This window comes from Pipra filicauda, unplaced genomic scaffold, assembly GCF_003945595.2.
Source record: "Pipra filicauda isolate LSUMZ 115617 unplaced genomic scaffold, ASM394559v2 scaffold265_size1292809_pilon, whole genome shotgun sequence".
In the NCBI taxonomy this organism is placed as follows: Eukaryota; Metazoa; Chordata; class Aves; order Passeriformes; family Pipridae; genus Pipra; species Pipra filicauda.
In genome coordinates, this window is record NW_024104382.1 from 1,175,398 (window position 1) to 1,201,228 (window position 25,831).

General features: G+C 42.5%; 1 protein-coding gene across 3 annotated transcripts; it reads left to right on the plus strand.

The window, feature by feature from the left end:
* The first annotated feature begins 223 nt into the window (after window positions 1-223).
* Window positions 224-25,326, plus strand: CSE1L (chromosome segregation 1 like). 3 transcript variants are annotated; one of them, XM_027751875.2, is made up of 25 exons: window positions 224-302; window positions 2,335-2,430; window positions 2,950-3,092; window positions 4,877-4,978; window positions 5,403-5,548; window positions 5,825-5,915; window positions 6,183-6,290; window positions 7,172-7,264; window positions 8,476-8,643; window positions 8,738-8,867; window positions 9,540-9,605; window positions 10,938-11,140; window positions 12,449-12,533; window positions 13,045-13,106; window positions 13,842-13,978; window positions 14,163-14,266; window positions 14,868-14,965; window positions 15,861-16,011; window positions 16,514-16,722; window positions 17,228-17,325; window positions 17,533-17,618; window positions 18,489-18,570; window positions 18,979-19,125; window positions 19,962-20,193; window positions 20,739-25,326. In XM_027751875.2, the coding sequence occupies exons 2-25, from the start codon at window positions 2,346-2,348 to the stop codon at window positions 20,826-20,828; spliced, it is 2,916 nt and encodes a 971-aa protein (XP_027607676.1). In that variant the 5' UTR covers window positions 224-302; window positions 2,335-2,345; the 3' UTR covers window positions 20,829-25,326. The 3 variants fall into 3 exon arrangements, with proteins under 3 accessions (XP_027607676.1, XP_027607680.1, XP_027607678.1); XM_027751879.2 differs by lacking the exon at window positions 224-302 and adding an exon at window positions 680-1,047 and having other exon boundaries at window positions 20,739-21,185; XM_027751877.2 differs by lacking the exon at window positions 224-302 and adding an exon at window positions 1,646-1,667 and having other exon boundaries at window positions 20,739-21,185.
* Window positions 25,327-25,831: the final 505 nt, after the last annotated feature.

The window sequence follows — 25,831 nt, forward strand, 5'->3', positions numbered from 1 at the left end:
TCCCGCTCTCTCTTCCCAGAGCGGGCCTGGCCGTGCCGGGACCGCGGCGGCTGCGAGCGGCGCCGCGAGGCCTTGTGGGAAGGGCCCGGCCATTGGCCGGCGGCGGGCGTGCGGCGCGGATTGGCTGCGGGCGGCGCGCCCGGGGCCGACGCGGCCGCTGATTGGCCGGGCGGCCGCGCGGTGTCACCGCCCCGCGCGATGCGGTCACGGAGCCGCTGCCGCGCCCCCGCCCCGCGGTTTGAATGTGAAGCGCAGCCGGAGCGCTCGGAGCCGCCGCCGCCGCCGCCGGGGGGAGCCGCCAGGTGAGGCCGGGCCGGGCTGCCCGCGGCTGCGGCTGCGGCTGGGGTGTCCCCGCGCACCGGCGGCCCCGCGGCCGCCCCTGTGCCAACTGCGCTCCGCGCCGCGCTCGGCGCTGGGCCCGCGGCGCGGCCAGAGGCGCAGCGCACCCTGCTGGGCCCTTCCGCCCGCCCCCCGCCGCTCGCCATTGGTCCGCGGCCGCTGGGCCTGCACGGCCCGCGCCCCTCATTGGCTGCGGCCGCTGCCGGTCCGGGGTGGCGGGAGGGGGAGGGGAGCGGGTTAGTGTGAGGGCTCGGGGGCCGCCCGGTCCCGCCGCCCCCGCACAGCCCGGCCCGCGGGGAGCGCGGCCCGCCCGGCCCGGGGCCAGCCTGCGGGGCCACCGCCGCACTGGGCGGCGCCAGCGGGGCGGCGGCAGGACGAACGGAGCGGCCCCGACCCGCCCGCGGCTGAACGGCCGGGAGTGGCCGGGAGGGTGCGGGGCCGGTCCCCCCCGGAGAGCCGCGGGCCGCCCCGGCACCGCCTCGTCCCGCGGGAAAGCGGCGCGGCCGCTCCCGCTCCAGCCGGGCGGGCAGCGGGAAGTGCCCGCGGGACCCTCGGCAGGGTCGCGGGAGCCGTTCCCGGTGCGATCCCTCGGGCAGGCCGCTCTCGGCCCGACTGGGGTTTTTTTCTCCATCAGGGCTCGGCGTTCATTGACCAAAGTGGGTGATGCGTTAAGCACATTTTATGGGTTCTCCGAGGCCTTTTCTGCAGGCACGTGTCATAACGTGACAGAGAGCATTGTACCACTCCAGCTAAAGTACAGCCAACGTGTTTTGTAGGGGAAAACAAACATTAAGACCTAGAGGAAGAGAAGGAAATAAGCATACGTAGGTAACAGGTCAAAACATGCTGGTGGATGTGAATTGGTGAACAAGACTATGGACAAGTAAACCCCGAGAAGGAAGGGAAACAGGGGAGGCAGGACGCCCAAGGGGGATATTTACTTTGTACAATATATATTGGGATCTGAATTCCTCATTAATATTCATTTAAATCAAGAGAATACCGTTATTGTCTTTTTAAATTCTATAAGCTGATGTAAAAACTGTCAGTAAAGCTCACTGCCTTTGCAGTATTGCACTGATAATGAGCATAAACCAACTCCAGAACAGGACAGGTGAATTTCAGTCAGTCTTACTAATCAGACACTCCAGAGGAAAACTGGAAATCTTTGCTTCCTTGTTACACCTGTAGGCAGTGAACTGTGATTCTGGTGGCAGGAAGGACAGGCAGGGTTGATGGTGATGTCCTGAGCAACAGCATGTCCACTGAAGCACAACTTGCTGTTGGAGTGTTACTGTAATATTAATTATTCCAATTAAAGCTGTGAAGTAAGTATATCACTGTGGTATGCATGGGAATGTGTGTGGGAGGATTACTGGAGAGGAGCACTATAGACTTACTGCACAGAGTCACTCTGTAATAAGTATTGCATTTGAGTTAACTTCCACCCTAGTCTTAACTAATTTTATGGGGGGGACAGATGCTCTGGCTTTACACAGTCTTTTGTCTCTTTATAGAAAAGTATTTTCTTCTGACATTTTTCTTTGATAATGAGTATTTGATTTTTAAACAAACCTCGACTCTTCAATACACTTTGAATTGTTTTATTTACAATTATGTAGGGCAGGACTATTCACCTTTTTCAACCAGGAGCAGGTTTCTGGGGCTGACAGCAGTTCTGAAAAGCCAGACCAAATTCCTGATGTCCTGAATGGGCAGGAGATGATCTTTTGGCTGGTTCATGTTTGCTGGCTGTGTGAGCCTCTTCTGGAGTTTGGGGTCCCTAAGCCAGGCTGCAGCAGTTACCTGTAGCTGGAGGAGTGGGATGTCTCCTGTGCCTGGTGCACAGGGGCTCCTTCACTGGCTGGGACTGTGCTGCTGAGGTGTCATCAGAAAGAGCTGACGTGTGGCCTCTGTGGGATCTGCTTTTACATGTGTAGCTTTAGCACAGATTTTCTGATCTCTGCTTGTAACAAAACTACTTGTGGGTTTTAGGTTCTGCCAAAATGGAGCTGAGTGATGCCAATTTACAAACTTTAACTGAGTATCTAAAGAAAACACTAGATCCAGATCCTGCTATAAGGCGTCCTGGTAAGTGATTCTCACGAGTGATCAAAAAAGTTCAGTTTCTTTTTGGCTCTTCTGTCTGTGTGTAGCCAACCTGTGGATGTTTATACAATAACCTTTTTGCAGAAGTTCTTGGTATCCTTTTAAAACAACTCCCCCCAAAAAACCTAAAGAAGGAGAGATATAAATAAATTTATTTGCTTTTTGTGATTTTATTTTTCTGTATTCTTGATTTTTCTTTTGGTACCATTGTTATTTAAAACAGCGCTGCTGTTCACAATAAGCCAAGATTTATTTCTCTTGGCTTTCAAGTGGTGAGGAGGCAATATTTCCCCATCCTGCAGGGAACTGAGAGCTGCTGGTGGTGGCAGGAGTGTGGAAGGGCTCCGCAGCAGAGAAGCTGTGGCACCTCTTGTCAGGCTTGTTCCTGTGAAGCTCTGGGGAAGTGTTTGTGTGTTGGTTCTTTTAAACAGGCATCTGAGGAGTGGTAGGACTCCCATTAGAGAAAGCAGCTTTTGCTGACCCCCTTATATTCCCCTGCAGCTGAGAAGTTCCTCGAGTCCGTGGAAGGAAGCCAGAACTATCCGTTGTTACTCTTAACGCTGCTGGAGAAATCACAGGAAAATGTCATCAAAGTTTGTGCATCTGTAACGTTCAAGAATTACATTAAAAGGAACTGGAGAATTGTAGGTATCCTAGTGAGTAGTTGATCATCCCTTGAGGGTACAATAAGATACTCTGCAGCGACCCTGAGCAGTGTGTGTGTCTGTGCTCTGGGAAAGGCAGAGTTAAGAGAACAAAGTCAAGGTGTAACTTAGTAAGAAGGGACTAAAACCTGGGCTGTTGGAGTCAATCCTGTTAAAGCAAAACTGGAGCTGGGTGATAAAATGATGAACAAATATTTTTCTCTAATGTTATATGAGTATTTTGCAGAAACACAATATTTAAAGCTCATTTAACTGACTAATATTGTTTGAACTGGAATGATTATGAAGTGTTTCTCCACACAAGTTGGCCCATTGGGCCTCTGTCTGTGGTCAGGGTGTTACAAACATCCCCAGCCAGCCCTGCAGCTCAAGGTGATGTTACCAGCTTCTCTTCTCTGCTGCAGCACAGAATTGTCTGGGACAGTTTATTTTGGTGCCCTGCCAGTTTAACACTTGGAAGTATTTGTTGTGATCAAATAGAAATATTGCTGTTTAATCCCTTCTTATCCTTTGTTTTGAAGAGGACAGAAGTGTTTTTGATTCAGAGCTTTCAGCATTCATGAAATTTATTTAATGGTAGAAAGTCTTGCACTGAGAGCTGAACTTCTTGAGTGATGAGAGGTTTTAATTGATACTGGTTGTACTTCACTGAAAGTACTGTTTGTATGTGTCTGAAAAATAGCAGATGTCTCTTTACTACAGAGAAACTGGAATATTTTATCATTACATCTTAGCTGGTACCTATTTCCAAATTGGCATGTGATTTCTGCCCTCCCCATCACACCAACACTGAGGAGCTAGAGCAGTCCTGGGCCTGGTTGTGCTCGATAACATGAGCACATTCAGTCTGCCGTGACATTTCTAGAACTTTCTTGCTGTGATACTGTGTTCTTAGTCATTTCTCCCAAACTGCATCTTCTGTGGTGTATTTTAGGTAGAAATAACGTTCTGTTATGGAAGAAGTTTTAAGTGGCTTCTTTTTATGGATTGCTGATGTAATTCAGGATGGGGGTTTTGTTGTGAAGTAGGTGGAGATGCTGTGCAGGGAGTGCATCCCGAGGGCTGTTCCGATTGCTCTGTGGCTTCAAGCACACTGTGTTGTCCAAAGTTGCAGCTTTTGTTTCAGGAGCAGCTGTCTGAACAGAAAATGCAGCCGTAGGCCTGGCTCGCCTCGATCACGGGGTTTAATTCCGCAGCCTTGAACTTCACTGATCCAGAGCTCAGTAAAAGGGTTTTGCCTATTCAAGGACTTCAGTTTGTTCAAGCCTGGAGAGGCAGATATACAGGGCACTGCTGGAGCCAGGGAAGACCTTGCTGGGTTTAATTTATTTCTGAAGTATGTGCAGAATACATACTGTCTGCTGCCTTTCATTTCTTTTAAAAAGGTTTCATTTCTTTGAAAAATCTCCTCAGTAATTCCTTAGGAGGAATTGCTGTTGGTGGTCACTCCACCACCTCTGTCCTCATCTCTCTAAATGCCTAGCAGTGAGTCCTGCCTCCCTGCTTGGGGCTTCCCTAGGACAGTTAGAAGAAATTGTTTCAAAGTTTTACAGGAAGACATCATTTCTTTCAGCTTTTCTCAGGTGCTGCTGTTTCAGATTCATTGCAGGCAGTGTCTCTAACAGGTCTGGTTCTTAGGTTCTTCAGCAATGTAATAGTTACATAAATCAGTATAAGCAGTTGGTTACTGAAAATGCTGATCATCAGTCATTGCCTGGAGTATACTGAATATGCTCATGACTTAATTATTGTTTTCATTTTAGGTTGAGGATGAACCAAACAAAATATGTGAATCAGACAGGATAGCCATTAAAGCCAACATAGTGCCCTTGATGCTTAGCAGCCCAGAACAAATTCAAAAGCAGGTAATATGCCAATTCCTGGTTATATCCATGAGACTCTGGGAGTATTCAAAGCATGTCTAGAGGCTTTGGTTATTTGCAGAGCTCAGTTCCCTTACCAGTGAGCTCATGCTGATCTAAATAACTTGGAGTATATCGTTATAGCTACTTTTACCTATTTTAGTATTTTTTTAAGATAATGACTGTATAATCTTATAGCAAGTTCTAGCATTAGGCAGTTGAACAGTAATTCTAGAAAGTGAGACCGTGTGTACACATTGAACTTAAAGTGAGGGTTTTGTATTTGTGGTGAAAAGTAGTAGATATTTAACCCAATGGTTTTTGCATCTGACAAGAACAAGCAGCATTTCCTGGGATGTTTGCAGCAGCTGGCACTGCTGTGATTCCCGTGCTGTTCTGCCACGTGACAGCTGCGCTTCCTTTGCAGTTAAGTGATGCCATCAGTATTATTGGTCGGGAAGACTTTCCTCAGAAGTGGCCAGACCTGCTGACAGAGATGGTGAATCGCTTCCAGAGCGGGGATTTCCACGTCATCAACGGGGTCCTTCGCACCGCTCACTCTCTGTTTAAAAGGTGCTGGCAATAAAAGGGGGTTTGTGGATGGGTTGTAAACCTTCTGTTCAGCTGTTAGACTTAACACTGGGGATTGACAAAGTTGTGACTTCTGCATACGCCTTTAAGTGCTTGTCAAATTGTACGCCTTGCATGGTTTTGAACTATGTTGTTTAGTTCTTGTTTACTTGGCAGTATTTGTTTCGAAGTTCAGCACAAACAAAATAATTCTGGGTGGGTTAATTTGGTAATAAATGTAAAATATGAATTCTGTTTTTCATGTGTTTTACTTGTCAGGTACCGCCACGAATTTAAGTCAAATGAGTTATGGACAGAGATCAAACTTGTTCTTGATGCCTTTGCTTTACCCTTGACAAATCTCTTTAAGGTATTTCTTGTTGAATCATTTCTAAAACAAGTTTAATGTTCTGAATTGCTTTTTGTGGGTGGCTGTAAAATTAAAACTCAAGAATAGTTGTTTTGAAGCTGTTAATGAAGTTCAAGCCGAAGTCATGAAGTGAGACCTAACAGGATTGATGAGGGGAGGAGAAATAACTGTATTTTTTGATTAAACAAACAAGAAAGTCCCATGACACTTCAATATCTTTTGTTGATGTGGTTTTTGTACTTGACTGGATCTTGCATTTTTTTCTAGGCAACTATTGAACTTTGCAGCACACATGCAAATGATGCCAGTGCCCTGAAGGTTCTCTTTTCCTCTCTCATTCTAATTGCGAAGCTGTTCTATAGTTTAAATTTTCAGGTGAATCTCTTTTTAATGGTTTTGCTTTGATCTCATGAAGTTGCTATGCTCCTACTGTAGAATTCATTTGAGGCAGCCTTTAAGGCCATGCTTTATGGTAAAAATAACAGTCAACAGTGCATCAGCACTGGAGTAAGGGCACAGGAAGGCCGGGGTTAATTAACACGTTAGCTTGGCCCTATCTAAACACAAGTTTAGAGGAGTCTGAGCTGGTGTCACCACAAGGAGGGGTTGTATGGGGGCCCTGAATAGGAGCTGGGAGAGGCAGGAGTCAAATGCCTGAGTTTGTACTCACTGTGCTCCTTTATAAATGTGTCTGTGCTGACAGGAACTTGGTCCTGTAGCTGAAAGGCTGTTACGTGCAGTAACTCCGCTGCAGTGGGAAGTAATTCTGGGAGCAGTGTGGGGTGTTAGGGTTTGGGATCAGATCTAAACTATGTGCTATATGGAAAATGGCAAAAAGCTCCTTTGCTAGGTGACATCTGTTTAGTGTCTCAGCATGAACATGAGTCTGTGAAGTGTGATCATGCCCGGATTCCTTAGGCTGTGCTTCCACAGGGGGCAAAAGAACAAGCTGGAGTTAAAAGGGACTTGTGCTCTCTTGTTCAGAGAGTAGGAGGCAATAAAGTTCATTTGTTATAAAAATATGAGCTGTTTAGGGTACAAGCAAATAGTTTATTTGGAAATAATTCCAGAGCGTTTGCCGGGGGGGGGGTTTCATCTGGGAGGAGGAGGGAGTAGTGTTTCACTTTGAAGATTGTTTTCCTCAGATTATTGTCCCTCAGTAGGTTATAAGGTGGATGCACTGCTTACAGTGTAGGTATGTTATCTAAGCAGTGCAGTCAGAAATTAAAATGGAGATTTATGCTTTCCCTTCACAGGATCTTCCAGAGTTTTTTGAAGATAACATGGAAACATGGATGACAAATTTTCATAGTCTTTTAACCTTAGATAACAAACTGTTGCAGACTGATGTAAGTACTGCATAAACCTCCTGGTTTGCCTCTGTGTAGGGGAGAGAGTTGGCTGCAAACTTGTGTCTAACTCTGAATAATGCAATGTTTTCTTGGTTGGGCAAACAAGGGAGTAGAATGGCTATAATGAGGTTTAAGAGAAGTTGCTCTGTTGTCTAAGGAATTTGAGATCCACTTCTTGAAGCTGTATGTCAGTTGTAGGTATAGCCCAGCTGTGCACAGAAATCAAATTAGAAATACTTGCCAGTGAGTCGATCCTTTCGAGGACATTTGCTGAAGTGACCTGAACATTGGCATCACAGTGCTCAGGTTTTCTGTGCCTCAGCTGGTTCATGCACAGTGTTCTAGAAAACAGGGTATCCTAAACAACCTGAACCAGTTGAACACAGAGGGCAGGACATCCTGAGTGCTCTAGCATTTGCTATCTTTGTCTGACTTAAGAATTAGTAATTTCCCTGGTGAAAGATGATGCCAAGTTATCGAAACTCAAATTATTTTTGTGCGTGCTTTCTGCGTTTTGAGTGCTGGTCTTCCAGACACAGCACAGTAGTTTGCCACTTGACAGAGCCAAAACAAATCTATACATTTCTTGACAGCACATAGGGAGGCATGTGAAGGGTATCTTGTGCTTTATTACCTGCTAAAAGAAACTTTGCTGCTCTTCTCTCCTGCCTGCTCCCAGCACAGACACTGGTGCAGCTGAACTGGGAGAGATGGTAAAGCTGAAAGGTGGGGGTGGAGGGGAAAGGGGCACACAGAACTGGGGTGTTGTTTGATTGGGATGATTTTTAACTCCAGCTCAATATCCTAATTCACTTAGTGGTTCCACAAACATCTGTGCTGATCTGGGGAAGGGCAGGGAACTACAACTGTTCCAATTTAAAGTATCACAATATAACGTCTTCTAAGCATGTTTTTTCAATGCCTTGTGTTGTCTTTTTCCTATTACATTTGTCAATTAATTTCATGTAAATTATTGGGTCTGAATGTTTTAAAGTGCATAGTACCTTGATTTGAAATGTAGGTATGATTTATGACTTGGAGAGCAGTTGGGGTACAGACCAGCAAAATACAGTAATTTTAGGTACATGAAAGGGATTTCTTTCACCTGTTTAGAACACCATAAAATCCCTTTAAATATATGGATACTTTTAATGTTGAAGTAATGTTGAAGTTTGGATGTTTAAGTTCTTAGTTTTGTTTTATGTGAGGATGAAGAGGAAGCTGGATTACTGGAGCTCTTGAAATCACAGATTTGTGATAATGCTGCTTTATATGCTCAAAAATATGATGAAGAATTCCAGCCCTACCTGCCACGTTTTGTAACAGCAATCTGGAATCTGTTAGTCACGACAGGCCAGGAGGTGAAATATGACTTGGTGAGTTGTTATAAGCTGATCTTGTCAAGTTTGATAATGAATTATAAATTGATCAGTCATGCTAAAGCTTTGTGTTCTGTTTGTGGTGCTGCAGCTGGTCAGTAATGCAATCCAGTTTCTGGCCTCAGTTTGTGAAAGACCACATTACAAGCATCTGTTTGAAGACCAGAATACATTGACAAGCATCTGTGAAAAAGTTATTGTTCCCAATATGGAATTTAGAGGTAACTTTTGGAGACTTAAGTTTTCGAGAGCACAACCAAAATGACAAGTTGCTCTGCAGGACTAAGAATCGAGGATTCCCTCTTGTGTACTTTAGTGATGGATTCAAACCCAAGTTTATGCAGCAGAGTGTCCTGTGGGGTTTGTAGACTTGTATAAATATACCTAATTTTTCATGTTGAAATCCCAGTGTAGGAAGTCTAGGTCATGTGCCAGCAATAAATTTCCATGCTTAAAGTGAGTATCAGAATAATTCAAGGAGCCTAAACAGGCAGGAATATCAGGCCTTGTAATGTCTAGTTCTCCAGGTTTGGATGGGCTCATATTGATCCTAGTATTTAAAATGCAGTGAAGGTGTATTGCAGTGATAAGGAGCTGCTCTCTCTTAAGTCTGTTACTCTGGAAGCCTTTTTAAATACACCTGGTGTTGAATATGTCTTAGAGGTTTTGGGTTTGGTTTTTTAAAAAAAATCAGTACATTGGCTCATGAGTATGAAAGAATTTGTGGGACAGGAACAAGCTTAACAGTCTAGTCTGGCTGGATATTTCTGATTAATTTGTGTTAATGTTACAGAACAGTCCTTGGAAAGACTAGCAAGTTGATGATGATACACCTTTTTACATAAAAACCAGAGACCTCAGCATTTAAACTTCTATGTATTTTATATTTTCAGCGGCTGATGAAGAAGCATTTGAAGATAATTCTGAAGAATATATAAGAAGGGATTTGGAAGGATCTGGTAATCCACAGATTTATACTAAGAATACTTGGTCTTTAAATATTTACTGAAGCTTTTATAACTTTATTTTGAAATTGAGAAGGCTTCCACACACCACCCCCCCAAGAGATTTTCTCCAGTCTGGGATCAAGTCTGCTGTCACGATATGCCTGTCACAGTGTCTTTGTTTTGAACAGTGTTTTTATAGGGCTTTTTCCTTATTTGGATCGTGAGTAGAGGACAAAACTCAAGGAATATGTTTTTGAACTTTTTTCAAGAAAATATTTTATCATTCTTATCCAGTATTGTCTGCCTTTTAGGTATTTGTAAAGCTTTTATTTGTTAGCTCCTTCTGCTTTGAAACAGAATTGAGGTAGGAAGTATTTGTGTTCTTCAGAGATTACTTTTTAAATATCCTCTATTGCATTTGAATTGACTGGCTTTCTTTCTGTTTTTTCTGTCACTAAATTGAATGAAAGGCCACAAAACCTTTTTTTTTTTCCTCTCTTGAAACAGAGTTTTTGTTTGCTTGTTTTTGGCATTTGGGTTTCTTTTACAAAAATGTCCTTACAGGTGTGGGGGGCCAGCAGCTGGCTCGTGCTCCACCCTGCTACAGTGGGATGAGCAGAAGTGAGAAGACTGATGGATAAAGACAGTTCTAGTGAAAGAAAGAGGAAGAAAAGAGGAGAGAAGTCAATGACTCACCACCACCCACAAGCAGACATTTGCCCAGCCTGGCTCTGAGCAACAGCTACCTCTCCCAAAACCCTCTCCCCTCAGTTTTTATTGCTGGGCATGTCATTATATGGCATGGAGTATCCCTCTGGTCAGCTTGGATCAGCTACCCAGGTTGGGTCCCCTCCCACCTGCTTGCCTGCCCCAGACTATGAGCTGGGAAGGCAGAGCAGGAGGAAGAGGAAGCCTTGACACTGTGACAGAGCAATTCAGCAGCAGCCAAAACACTGGGCGTTACCAACAGCTTTAGTCACTGGTACAGAACACAGCACCATATGGACTGCTTGGGAGAAAATTAACTCCCTCCCAGCTAAACCCAGCACACTTGGGTGCAGGGTGCCAGGGCAGCAGCATCCCCTGAGCCTGGGTGCCCTGCTCAGGGCAGGGGAGCTGTGAACACATGGCTGGGTGTCTGTTCTGGGTGTGCAAACAGTCCTCTTGGGACAGGGAGTAAAGACTTCGGTGTGTGTGTACACATCAGTGGGGAGGGCTGCAATAATTAACATGGGCTGTGACTGTAATTTGAGAAGCTGTCTGTTAATATTTTGATTACTGTGTTTATTAACATGAAAAGCTGCGTGCTTTCCCGTGTCCAAAGAGTCTTTGGTTCTCATGCAGATATTGACACCAGGCGCAGAGCAGCTTGTGATCTGGTCAGAGGCTTGTGCAAATTTTTTGAAGGACCTGTGACAGGGATCTTTTCTGGATATGTTAATTCTATGCTGCAAGAATATGCAAAGAATCCATCTGTTAACTGGAAGCACAAAGATGCAGCTATTTACCTTGTTACGTCTTTGGCATCCAAAGCTCAAACACAGAAGGTACTTTTACATTCTCGTCATTGTAATCTGTACACATTCAGATATCATGGTGTAGATGAAGCCTACAGTTCATTTTAAGCTGCTTCAGAATGAGAGTAACTGCCTGGTCAGTGGGTGATGTTGATGAATTAAAAGCTGTCCATCATATAATCCCGTGCCAGTTGGTAATGTGGTGGTATCTGACCTTCAGGAAGGCAGGGCACAGTCAGCCCCTGGTGTGACTGTGGGCAGGCCTGACAACCACGTGGGATCAGCCAGACAGAGAAACAAAACTGGCTCGAGTCTGGAACCTCTCAGCTCTGCCAACCCCGAGCCAGAATCTGAAAGCCATGGAAGGCAAATAGAGCTTTATAGAAGATGATCATAAGAGTTCAGCAGATTAGAAGGAATTTAGGTGCTCTTGAGTTCTTGTCATGATATTTCCCAATGTTTCCTGTTACTTGAGATGGCATGTGAGTGGTAATGATGGCTGGAAATGAATCTCATTACTTTTTGGGGAGAAAGCAACTAATCACCTGGAGACACTGAAAAGCCACACCTGTATCTGGAAACAGGAGCATTGTATCAAATGTCCTGCAGAACAAATTTTGATATACATATTTTGAAGGCTGTCTCACAGTTCAGAGCTCAGTGGCTTTGTAAGACACAGTAAAACACACTGTACAGTGTTTTATGCAATTGTGCTGAAGGTTCTCAGTCTTTTCCTGAAGCCAGGTGTATTCTGCTGCCCAGCAGTAGTTATTAACAGTGATGTGTACTGGGAATCAGCCTGCTAGCAGCTGGGAAACTGCAAAGTTGTGCATCCTTTTCTGTGCTATTTAGTGGTAAATGTGGGATAAGATCACCTAGAACACTTCATTGGAAAATAGCCATCTGAAAATCTTGGTTTAAAAATACATTGCATTTTTTCTAAGAGAAAACTAAGTGGTCATTATTTTGCTGCTCTAATTCACAATTGGACTTTGAGTCCTAAACTTCCCCTTTTTAAAAAGCCTGTCACAAAAAGAAGTACTAAGATACTGGTGTTGTTGATCTAAAATTTTGGCTGCATATTATTGTTATGTGGTATTATTGCTCAACTCAGAACTGGTAACTTTGAACCTCAGAAGTGCTACAGCTGAAATCAAGACACTGAAAACATTAAGCAAAAGAAACTGGATGACTCTGTCAAAAGATGCAGTTTCAACAATCTCCTCATGTGCATGCATGCTTTAGATTCCTTTTATTAAAAGCACATAAAAATGAGTAAGAAAATTAATTGGATATCAGCATCTAAAAATAGAATTGGTTTGTTTTTTGTTTTTCCAGCATGGAATAACCCAAGCCAATGAACTTGTTAATCTGACAGAATTCTTTGTGAATCACATTCAGCCTGATTTAAAGTCTGCTACTGGTAAGTTAATGTTAATTTTGATATGGTATTTTTGTGACATATCAGAACCTTGACAGTGACCACTGTTCCTGAAGTTTCAAGCACTCCTGTATCAGCCTGATCTCCAAGGCAGAGGCTGTTAACACTTGGCTCAGGGTTATGTGAGGTTATGCATGTCCAGATTTAAGGCAAATGGTTTATTTTATGCTTCAACAATTATCTTACTGTATTCAAAACATAGTGAGTTGTCTCAAAATGTGTAGTTGGGGGCTTTTAAACTTGGGGCCAGGAGGGGAAATTTCATCTGAAAGAGTTGGACCCTACTCTTAATGGTACTGGGGTGTGATTTGTACCAAAACTGATATTCTAACAGTGCCCATACAGAAATGCAGGAACTAAACAACATAGAAAAACATTGTCTGTACTATTTTTGAAGAGGAAAATGATGACTTAATGCCACCTCTATATATATGTTCAGTAATCACATTTGTATGAAAAGTATCAACAAAGTTTGCATGTTTTTCTATTTCAGTGAATGAATTCCCTGTGCTAAAAGCAGATGGTATCAAATATATCATGATATTTAGAAACCAAGTAAGTTTTTCTTCTACTCTTGTGGTAAAAACATACTGTAGTTTGTTACTTTATACTTGCCAAGCCTAATTTATCACACTTGGCCATATGTTAATTCAACAGGTGTTTGATAGTCATATATAGCACTTCATGCTGAATTTTTAGTTTAGAAAGTAAATGATATTGTTATAAATATCCAATTAACATGTAGTCTATATGCTCTCCATATGCTGTGGGAACACTGAACATCTTATCTGCTTAGTTCTGACACACTGAGACTTTTTCAAGTCAGTGTGAGTCTAAATATGCTCAGTTGCTCCTATCATTGCAGTGGATGGTAAAGAGCACAGCAGCTTAGTCCTTTACCTTTTCTGATTTGTGAGGTGCAGTAAGAAAATATATTGACTATTATTTCTAAATTTTAGATCACCTTTATTAATTTCTTTTGAAATACCCATGATTTTCTTTTTTTTAAAGCTTGATATTCTTCAAGTGCCCGTTAAGGGCAAAGTAAAATGGGAAGGGAAATATCCCTTAGGAATACCTGCACTTACTGTTAATGAAATGCACCATTGGGAAAGTGATGAGAGAAACAGGCACCTCCTGGTTGTCAAGGTGTGATGTAGCACTGGAGGAGCCTTCCAAGATTCCTGCCTCTGCCAAGCTCTGTGTGTCACTGACGGGCTCAGTTGTGCTCCGGTGTTGGACCATCTGTATTTTTTAACATATGTACAATTTGTTGCTATATTTTTGTAGGTACCGAAGGAACAACTGCTGGTGTCTATTCCTCTCCTAATCAATCACCTCCAAGCAGAAAGTATTGTGGTGCATACTTATGCAGCCCATGCTCTTGAAAGACTGTTTACCATGAGGGGGACAAATAATACTACCCTGTAAGTTTTCAAGCAGAAATACAGTCACTGCTACATAGGTTTTGTGCATTAAGGGTGAAAAATGTCTGTAGGGGATCTTTCATTTAGTGGTATTACAGTATTATACAGCATATTACAGTATATTCAATCACAAATTGAAGTTTGTGGCTGTCTTTCATCATTAAAGAGCTGTTTGCCTTCACAGCATTACAGCTGCAGAAATGGCACCGTTTGTAGAAGTGCTGTTAACAAACCTTTTCAAAGCGCTGACGCTTCCTGGCTCCTCTGAAAATGAATACATTATGAAAGGTAAATGCCTTGGGAGTTCTGCAATATAAGAATAACTTTGTTAACTTGAGGCAAGGGCTTATAGTCATAGGCTCCTGACACTTTTATTTGCACAACCTAATTTATGCAGACATGCTGAGGAGGTCCACGCAGCCTGCAGTTACGCACCAGGCTGTATCAAGTCATCTTTGACTAAATTTATGGTACCAAAGAGAAATACTAAACATAATGGTATTGTGGTAAATTATTCCTCAAGTGGTAGTCTCTGTAGTCAGGATAGCTACCTGGGCAGTGTCATGAGGGGATCTGGTCATGGATAGTGAGAGCACAGAGCTGGTCATGGCTCACTGGATGCTGAGATCTGAGACTCGCCCAGGATAGGTGAAGGTCTTGGCAAAGTTGCTTAATCTTCTGTGTTCAGTCTGTGGAATGGGAATAATGAGGCTTTGTTTTATCCTTTGTCGTGGTTATAGATTGATTGTTCTTGCAGCAGTTCCTCTTTCTTACTGTACCCAATTCCTAGAGATCCTATTTAACAGTAAAAGGTAAAGGATTTAGGCATATGATGGATGGCAGAAGTGTATTTTGTCTTCAGAGGATAATACTTTCCATTTATTTGCAGCCATCATGAGGAGTTTTTCTCTGCTACAGGAATCCATAATTCCATACATCCCTTCTGTCATCACACAGCTCACACAGAAACTGCTGGCTGTCAGTAAGGTAAAGAAACAGAACAAAAGGGTCACCTTTTGTGTTTTAGAGCAGTCTTACTGAAGACTTATGTATACCTTGTTGGTGGTGTTCTGTTAGAATACTGTAAGGAGTTCAGTATTTTCTGACTAAACTAAGTTGGAACAGTCTTCCAGTGAGGTACTGCCTTCCTTTCGGGACATACTTTCGAATCATCGTCCCCTGCTCTCATGTGAAATTTGGAAGCAGAATATGAACTCACTCTGTAATGCTAGTTTGTGGTGGTATGAATGTTTGCTTGTGCACAGGCCACCATTGCAATAATCTGTTTTTCTCACAACTCTGTTATTCTTTACCGGTGAAACTTCTGAAGCTAATATTAAATATTGGCATTGAAATGTGGGATTAAATTAAATAAATTGCCCTCCTGGTTTTGGTGGGTAAAAATCTCTTAGTTTTTTATTAAGGCTGGGCTAATTCTTAACCATTAACATTAGGGAATGCCTTAGAGTGCCTTCATCAACTGTCCAAAAAATGACTTCTCTGTATAGTTTAAACTCAGCTGCAGCATATAAGAAGTGTTCAATACAGAATTGATTGGAGGATCACTTAGAGGATTGAAAAATAATTTTTTTCCAGTTTTTGTTTTGTGATATTTTAACTGTTTGCTAATTTATATAGAGCTTCTGAAAAACACATGTTTTTAAAATATTGATTAAAAAAGCTCTCCTTTATGCTCTGAAGGTTTTTACATTTGCTTTTATCTCTGCAATTAACGTCACAAGCATATTAATAAAGCAGTTATAAGTATCCTTATTTCCAAATGCTGCTTTAGACTTCAGTCGGACTAAAAAATACATTTAGCCAAGTAAGTGACTTTAGTTGGAAGTTTGGTTTGATTTGTGTGTTTATAACTTGCTTTCAGAATCCCAGCAAGCCCCACTTTAACCATTACATGTTTGAGTCCATCTGCCTGTCGATCAGGATAACGTGCAAGGCGAACCCGGAGGCCGTGGGGAGCTTTGAGGAGGCCTTGTTCCTGGTGTTCACTGAGATCCTGCAGAATGATGTGCAAGGTAATGGCAGCAGGGAGTGCCTGGGCTCTCTTACTGCACTTGCTTGCTGGGATTTACCTCATGGCAGGATTTTTTTTGTAGCACAGAAGGTCCAGGGGAGGACACAGCACTTTCACAGTCCGAAAGCGTTTGGGTTGTTCCGTAGGGTCCATCAACAGCATTCACTTATTTTTGAATCAAATTGTGGTTTTAAAATATCTAGCCATCACTACTCCGAAGCCTCTTATTATTCTACTTAATTATATTGCCTTGTTTCTAGTGGTTTGTTTTCTGTGTTCTGAAGCATTAATAGGTAGAGGAAATAGAAAGTGAATATATACAATGCTTGCCAGTTTTTTGAATAATTAAATTTGGGAAGTGATACATCTCTCCAGTGTTTTATTTGCTGGAATCCTCATGTTAATATCATATTATTGTGGGTTCAGTCAGTAGCTATGTGGTTCCTGGGAAGTGACAGTGACCGTGTTGTCTGACTCGGTAAATGTCGTCGTTTCTCTTCCAGAGTTCATTCCGTATGTGTTCCAAGTGATGTCCTTACTTCTGGAAATGCATAAAAATGAAATCCCATCATCCTACATGGCACTGTTTCCTCACCTGCTCCAGCCAGTGCTCTGGGAGAGGACAGGGAACATCCCTCCGCTGGTGCGGCTGCTGCAGGCGTACCTGGAGCGGGGGGCCAGCACCATCGCCAGCGCCGCCGCCGACAAGATCGTGCGTCCCCTGCCTCCCCACGGGGGTGGGAGGGTGGCAGCTGGGAGGAGCTGTGCTTCAGTCAGCAGCTGGACTCGTGCACAGTTTGGGCTTGTACTTTACATTAGTGGTGCTCACGTAGAAAGACAAACGCTCTGAATGCAGCTTTTTGGGTGCTTTTACGTTACGTGGGTAAGATGAATCCTGGGCTGTCCTGCTTCTGTCAGCTGGGATGGAAAATTCCTGCACTTAGTTTTTGCAAGCAGATAAGTTTGCACAATTTTCTTGTCTTTGCTTCGTGTGGACCATGAGAACTCTCAGGGGATCTGTTCAGAGCAGTCTTGAGAAGAGTGAGTGAGAAGGAGCCAAAATGTGTCTTCCTTGTCCTCAACTGCAGAGACAGAATCCTGGTTTAGGTTATGAACGCCTTTGCCTTGGTGTATGTCTTAGATAGTGAGGGCCAACTTTCTGGTAGATCACATATGAAGAACAGTTGTCTAAAGTCTTATATTTGCTTTTCCTGCAGCCTGGGTTGTTAGGTGTGTTCCAGAAGTTGATTGCCTCTAAAGCTAATGATCATCAAGGCTTTTATCTTTTAAACAGTATCATCGAGCATATGCCTCCGTGAGTATGAGTTCAAATTATATTCAAAACTAACTTCTGTAGACTTTATTTATGAAGTGTACAATCATGCCAAATGTTAATCTTCACAACCAAAAATGTCACATTTATCAGTCAAATAGATTTGAACAATTTTATGCAATTTTTTTTTGTGAAGTGACGTCAGTAAAATCTAGTGTGAATTGAATAACTGTTCTTTTAAATTTCCAGTGAATCAGTTGACCAGTACAGGAAACAGATCTTCATTTTGTTATTCCAAAGACTTCAAAATTCCAAAACGACAAAGTTTATCAAAAGTAAGTTCCTGGCTCTGAAAAGCTGCAGTGTGACACCAGCAGTTTGGAGTGTGCAGCTGCATGGATCAAGTGTCCTGTGGGTACATGGATGGAGGGGTTCTGGTGACTCCAGGGACTTGCTCCAAATTATTTCTATAATCAAGGGGCGGGGCATAAGGGGCAGTCGCCACAGCAGGTGACACTTATTTCATGAAAATGGAGATAATGGAACTAAAATAAGGGACAAGACTTGTGTAGTCCTCTTCCTTTGCTAGTGTTGTGTGATGGTGTTAATTATTTGAAAGTGTGTCCATTTAATCTCCAACTAATAGCAGCAAACTTTCCCTCTCACACAGCACAGCAATACTGTTGTGTGGAGTTTCTGTTAGTACTGGGAAATACTCCATGCTTTTGTGTCATTTTTTGCCTTAAATGACTAAAGTTATTTATAAAGGTTTTACGTTAAACTGGCAAAGCTGCGACCAATTACTGAAATACACAGAGAAGAAGATTGTGTAATTTGTGTAGAGATAATATCATTAAAATATTTTCATCAGTATGACAATGTCGATTACTTAATCCTGTAAAATCTGGTTAATGCCCCTGATAGGAGCAAGAATTACAAGGTTGCTCACAATGGTCTTCCACAAACAAAATGAAAGCAATGCTTTCAGTGTTTAACATTTTAAGTGTTGTGATACATGAGAAGATCAGCAGTTTTTAGGCCAACTTCAAGGCAGCAAGTTTATGTACTTCACTAGAAGTGAACATTTATAAAGGCTGCAGTTTCTATCCCCTTGAAAAACTTGTTAGAATGTATTTTGCTGCTGACTCTAAAGCTATTCTTTTGTTTTCATGTTGAGTTTTAATTTGAGCTTTTTCTCGTTACAGGTTTTCTCGTCTTCATTAACTTGTATTGCATAAGATATGGGGCATTAGCTCTGCAGGAGATATTTGACAGCATACAGCCAAAGTTAGTATGTTTTGTTTGTTTGGGTTGTATTTAAGACTGCTGTGTAATTTTTATCTTTGAAGTAGGAAGGAGTTGTCTCTTTAGCCGAACTGGCAAACTATGTTTGTCACTAATTTGTGCCAGATGTTTCTCCTTTTGTGGTTCATTTATTTGTCTAGCAAGTTTTCTTATTTTCTGCCCACAGTTCCTCATTGATAGTTCAAGTTACTGATCTCCTAAGCAGGTCATAAAAAGTCTTTATCATTTGTAAAAAGGTTGTATGTGCAAATGTCTACTGCAACAGGGCAGCATCTTAACAAATTATCTTATATTCTCTGTTTCCCAGCGATTCATATTGTTTCTGGTTTTCTTCTTTCACCATGAGGCTGATAAGGCTTTCTAATACTTTTTCTCTCAATTTCATAATAGGATGTTTGGAATGGTTTTGGAGAAAATTATAATTCCTGAAATCCAGAAAGTGTCTGGACAAGTTGAAAAGAAAATCTGTGCTGTTGGCATTACAAAAATATTAACAGAATGTCCTCCCATGATGGACACAGAGTACACCAAGCTGTGGTAGGTACCACACTTCTTCAGGTTCTGCTGGTGAGGCTCTTGGAGTTTTTGGAAATATGAGCTTTCACCAAAACAGATCCTTCAAATAAACTCTGTTGTGATTTCTTCAAGCCCACTGTTGTTGTGAGGCTGAGTTTTAGGCTTTTCATACCACACAAGTGAAAGTGTGTTTTCAAAGTAGATGCCAGAACTGGTTTGAGATGTTTTTGATGGGGATAGCATGGATTTGGCTGGCTAGAGCTCCATTTAAGGAAGTACACTACTTTCTTTCAGCTTGTGTTCTTTCTGAAAAGCTAGACCCAGTTTTGACTTGTAACTGTTCCTGTCAGGAGACCTGAGAAATACTCACAACCTGACAGAGAGATTGTAATATCTTAGCTTGAGAGTGCAATTTTGGGGAAAGCTATCTGGGAAGATTGTAAGCCAGTCCAGCAGTCTAGGATATCAGGAAGTCTGAATATAATGACCAAAACTGGATCCAGTCCAGGATCCCTGGACTAAAACTTTTTTTTTAATGTACTTAGGGGAAAGTTGTAATCTGGGAAAGAATTGCTTTCCTTAGATATGTTTCATGACAACTTGACCTGATAAATATTTGCCCTGATAATACATTGCTCATGCTATTAGTATAAACACCTCCCTTGTGCCTGTAAAGTACACAGATCTACAGTTCTAGTCCAGCTTACCTTGGACATTTACACTTCCAGTAGCTAAGGAAGTACCTGCAAAGGCTAAATTATAAAGGGTTCCAAGTAATTTGGAGCATTCTTGTAAAATACAGCCTGTCCTAACATATTTTAAGTGCTCCAGTGTTCCCCTCCCCTCTCTACACCCAGGATTCCTTTGCTGCAGGCCCTCATTGGCCTCTTCGAGCTGCCTGAGGATGACACAATCCCTGACGAGGAACACTTCATTGACATCGAGGATACTCCAGGCTACCAGACTGCATTCTCCCAGCTAGCCTTTGCTGGGAAAAAAGAGCACGATCCTGTAGGTCAAATGGTGAACAATCCTAGAATCCATCTGGCACAGTCTCTTCACAAACTGTCTACAGCGTGCCCAGGCAGGGTAGGTGACTCGTGCACTTGCATCCTGATGCTGCATTCAGCAGAGAAGGAATGCCCCTGTGAGAATGGGTCTCTTTGCTATTGTTTGATAATCAGCAAAATGAAGTGGGTCATAACCAGAATGCAAGATCTTGCTGTGTCTTATTCTTCATTGGAACATAGCTTTTGTGAGTTGTTTTTCTTAGTAACCTTAGAAAGGCCTTATTTTCACAGCACTTAGTTTAGCAGTAAGCTTAAATATGCCATTTCTAAAATGAAAGTTTACCCACTTGATGGCTTATAACTAATGCTTGTCTCTAATTCAATTGCATGTACTCAGGAAATTCAGGCAGCTCATGTAAAATCAGACAAGTGGAGTGCACAGTTAACTCCCTCGCCCTATGGGTATCTTTGTTTTGTTCAAGATTTTAGCAATGCCTGAGAGATGAGCTGCTTTCACCAGGGGTAACTGCTGCTCTCAGTGTCTGACCTTGTATCAGGTGTATTAGCAGGGTGTGGCAGTGGGCTGAGTATCACTGACCCCTCTGCTCTGTCCTGTGCTTTCAGGTTCTGTCCATGCTGAGCACCAGCCTGAACGCAGAAGCGTTGCAGTATCTCCAAGGATACCTCCAAGCTGCAAGTGTGAGTCTGCTCTGAGATAGTCCACGAGCAAGATCAAAGGCTGGTTTGTTACACAGAAGGTTGACTTTTTTTATGGCAGAGCTCAGACAAAACGAAAAATGCTGCTTGAAATTGTATTGCAGATTCCATCTTGTAAAAGATAAATGTGGCTTTAAGGCAAAACTGAAAGGATTTCTGGTTTGTGTACTCCTAGATAAAGGTGGCTAACTTCCACTCCCAGTCTAATTTTCAAAGGGAGTAGTCATAGCGGTTTGGAATGGGATTTTATTTGAAATCTGCATCTGCAGTGTTTGGATAATACTTGGAATTGTATGGAGAGCACTGGCTGTAGAAACTCACTTCAGTCACTAAAATTCCTTTTCATTTTAATGTTGTCCTTTGTATTTCTTTTGTCTTTCCTTAAACTTTATCTAAATTGTGAATAAATAAGAAGTACTTGTTTAAAATGCCTGTCACTGTGCGCTTACTGTTTTAGAAGAATGTAGTTGGTTTAAAAAAAGAGGTTTTACACTTAGGATAGAATATAAAATAGTGGGACTGTGAGGATTTTTCTATAAGTAGTAGTTTAAGTACATTTTAGGATCATACAGAGCAGATCTAAAACTTTGGGAGAAGAGCCAGAACTGTTGTCACTCTTGAGTGCTTTTTAGAGCACTGGTCCTACAGGGATAGGAATAAATTGAATTATAGAGACTGGAAAACTCCTGAATAAGAGTGAAGTCTCAGACTTATGTGATATTAAGCAGTGTTGTACATGACAGAATTTTTTTAGCTGTTTGTCCACAGACATTCTGCAGGTGACTTGAATCAGGACTGGTGTTTTGTATTTGTATTAGTTAATGCCTGTTGGAGCTGGGCCTTGTGTCAAGAAAGTTGCTGAATTTACTGAGGGAGGAACAGGGCAGAACCAGCTGTCTTTCAGTTCTTCCTGGTACCTGGAAGTGCATCCTGGCCATAGCTCTTGTATGTAAAGAAATGAGTTGCCTGTTAGCTAATGGATTTAAATAATAACTAAGTGCCTGAAAATGTAGTAAAAGAGTCAGCATCAACAGGTTTGTTTTACCTGGTCTGTCAGGGAGTGTCAGGCCCTCGTTTGTAGATGTGAAGTGAAAGCAGTGCTCAGAGTGAAGCACTGCAGGGGTGATCCCGAGGAGCATTTGCCTTAGTGCTGCTGAGACAGACTGTGCTGTGTTTGGGTGTCCGGAGCTTCTGGCAGCAGGAATGTCACAGACAGGCTGGAACCACAGGGTCACATGTGACATCTGCAAGGAGCTGAGTGCCTGCCTCGGATGTCAGTGTTTACTGAGCCGTGATCCTCCTCATCCTGCAGGCCAGAAGGATATCAGAGCACTGCTGTGCAGCTTTGTCTTTTTCCCTGGACAATATGGAGAACAATTCTATGGAGAACAATTCTACAGAGAACTTGCAGACCTTTTTTTTTCCTGCCATCCTCAAAGAACCAAACTGGAAGGGTGCTGGTGGCCGTGTCCCTGTAACTGTGCTGGAGAGTGACAGCCGGGGCCTCACGTTGGACCATCTCACTTGGGCAGCTCCAAGCCAGATTTCTTCAGAAACTCAGAGCTTGCTGAGATACGTGAGGGAACAGATGTTTCTTGTCTTACCAGTGCCAGCATGGATGGAACTGGACAGGATTCACAGCAAGAAGGCAGAATCTGTTAGAGAGATGGCCTAAGAAAAATTGGCTCTTCTAAATGGAAAATTATCAGTGAGTTTTGATGTTCACCGTCTTGCACTCCTTGCAACGTGTGACTTCGATGTTGGACAGACATTCCGTGTGAATAAGTGCCTAAGTGACATCAGATCAACAAATACCATGTTAGTCCTTCAGTTGACTCAGAGCTGAGTAACTCAGACTGTGTAGACACGGCTGTGGCACCGCTGGTGACGTGTTCTTTAGTGCCAGCACACTGTGCAGGTTGTGTGAGGGCTGTGAGGGTCTGTGCAGAGCACTTCCCTTCAGGGCAGTGAGTTAGGGTGCCATCAGCACTGCCCTCTGCATCCAGGAGGGACCTCCCTGCTCTTCCTGGCACCTCCTGTTCTCAGGATTCAGAAGGTGAAGTCCCACCTACATTTATCTGTTCATTTGGTGGAAGCTGATGCAAGTCGTGCTGTAACAGCTTTTTGCAAGACTGTGTTGGACAGTTGGGCAAACACCAGTTTCTTTGGAGAGCACAGGCTGGGAACACCTGGTGTCAATAGACCTTCTGAGGACCTGGGAGCACCTAATTTAATGTAGTGAACTCCTGCCTGTCACTGAGGTCTTCTGAAACACTTCTGAAAACAAGGAGCCAATTCTTACTTGCAACTGATGATGGCACAAGATCATTCAAATTCAAGTGTGGGAATGTTACTTGCTTCTTTCTGAGTGGGAAGTGGGCAAAGGGATGCCTGTTTTTGAATCTTTTGGCACCATGGAACTCTAGTCTACTCTCCTGCTGATTGGTTTGGGATTGCCAGCTTCTAAATAATATTCTGAGGCTTTTGTAACAGAAGAAATACCTTATTGTTGGTTCAAAAACCCAAAACCAAACCCCCTCAAGGCCAGTGTGTTTTCTTGTTTCCTTGGGCTGTGAATGGGCCTCAACACTGTCAGCACTGCTGCCAGTGGGCAGCACATGCTAAAGCAAAGCTCTGTTTCTCTATTTCTTCGTGTACCTGTGTGCTGAGAGTCACCCTCTCAGCCAGACATTTACTTCCAACAATTCTCTGATGAAGCCAGACATTGATTTTTTTCTTAAACAGCTTCATCCTTTCTTAGAAGTGACAGTTTCTCAGTACCTGGGGATTCCATCAACCAGCAGCAGCCGAGGGCAGAGCTGTGCCCATTCTTCCAGCCCCCAGCAGAAGTACCACAGGCATTTCTCCCATTCCAGGCTTTTGCTTTGGAAACTGTGCAGTTGTTCCCTGACACACAGGTGCTCCAGGCACAAATCTCTATCAGTAAAGACACCCAGCTCTCAGAAAGCAGCACAAAGGCTTTGTTTACCCTTAGCTTTTACCCTTACTTATTTAAATGAAGTCATTCTTGCCTTTCCTGCAGTATAGAGGAAATATTCTGGGCCTGGGCTGCAGTGGCAGGGCCCTCACAGGACAGGAAAGGCTCAGTGGCTGCTGGTGACAGCTCAGGCAAAGTGACTGAAGGCTTAAAAGTTCTCTCTCAAAATAGGAATTTTCTCATTCACATGAGCTCACAGCTTATGCTGGACTTGCTGTATTGCGTTCGAGACGAGAGCAGAATAAAATGCTTTATTATTAAAGTAATAAATCTTAATAGAAAGTAAAAGATATTTTGTTACTAATGAGTAATGTGTCAGAAGAGCGTAGTAACAGGGTTTTAGCTCAGCTAGTTCATCTAGGTCCTAGTAAAAAGTTTTCATTTTCTAAGGCTGTGAAGAGAAATTCACACTCTTGGGTTTGTGCCTGATATAAGGGGTATTTTGAAGTAAGTATTTAACAAAGAAAATATATTAATAACAAGTATCAGATTTCTCCATGAACATCTGAAAATACTGGCATTACAGTACTGCTTCCTTACAAAAGAAAATGAAAGTTTAAAGTATTTTACAAATTGTAATCTAGAAAAAAAGTCTCTGTCCTTGTTTAAGCTGCTGTGCAAAGAAGAGTGGAAAAGTCTTTTGGAACATTTTTGAATAAATAATAATCATTCATATGATAGAGGAGTAAATGCCCTTCAGTGAAAGAACAAATGTGTTGGCTATTTGACATGTGCCAAAGTGCTCCTCAGGCCTTTGAATTCCACGTGTATTTGCTTCAGTTATGTTCAGTTTTGTGATCTGGCTGCAGATGCTTTTTGTCTCGACTGCAAATTTTACACACACCCAGGCATTCACAATTTTCTAGAAAAGGAGAACATAAACCTGAATTTTTACTGTAACTCGCTTTGGAATTCCCTGTCTCCACAGAACTTACTACAGAAATCCTCCACGAATGTTTCATTACAGACAACACTGAGCCTTGCAGTAGTGATTGCACAGCAGCTGAAATTTCATTTCCTTCTGGAATGTGACTGTTGCTGGCTTGGAATAATTAAAGCATCTTAGCAGCACATACTATTATGCAAGAGACCACAAGAACACGTGACTAAGTGTTTAAATGTGATATGGGATATATATCTATATACTTACATGCTGGAGAATGTCTTTTCAATGCTATGTTGTCCATTGTTTTTTTTATTTTTTTTTCAGTGTGTGATGTATTTTCTTTATGGTATCTTTGGGATCCATGTCAGTATTAAATGCAGAAATGGATATGGAGCTTTAGGTATACCGAGGTTTCTTTCTCTTTGGGTTTTGCTGTGATTCTCCCCACGACCTCAGAAGCCTTTTTTTGCAGTCTGTGGGATCCAGTTCCCCAGGGCTGAGCAAGGGCAGGAGTTACTGACTGCGGCTGAACGGTGCTGTGGGAGTTGCAACGTTGTGACTTGAAATGTATTTTTACCTATTAAGAGAGATAAAGTATTTCTAACCCTGAAGGTTTCTCGTGGTATGTTTTCCTGGAAGGGGCTGTGTGCAGGGTCGCTGTGAGAACCCCTGCGGGTTAGGAGGGGGGCTTGTCTTTGACACATTTAGTGACACTCCACTTTTAAATTCACCATCCTTAACTTTTTAGTCCGGTAGGACACTTTCCTTGGTCATAGCAGAGAATAATCTTTTGTGTGGGCGGATGAATGTGTTCTGTAATTCTGACAGGATGATTCAAAAGCTGGACAATAAAGATTCCTTTGGAAATGTTTAATTTAAAAAAAAAACCCCAAACAAAAATATTATATTTTGGGGGATTGGATCAGAACATTGGAATTTGGTTAATTTGTGCTGCTTTAAAGATAAATATATATTGATTCGGGTGAAAGCATTTAAGTTGTAGTTTGTTACGTTTAGTGAGCTTCTTATGTTACTAAGGTTGCTCCTGAGACCTGTTTAAGATGTCAAATTCTGTATGTACTGTCTTCACATCTCAGCTGAGTGTAACTCAGTCCC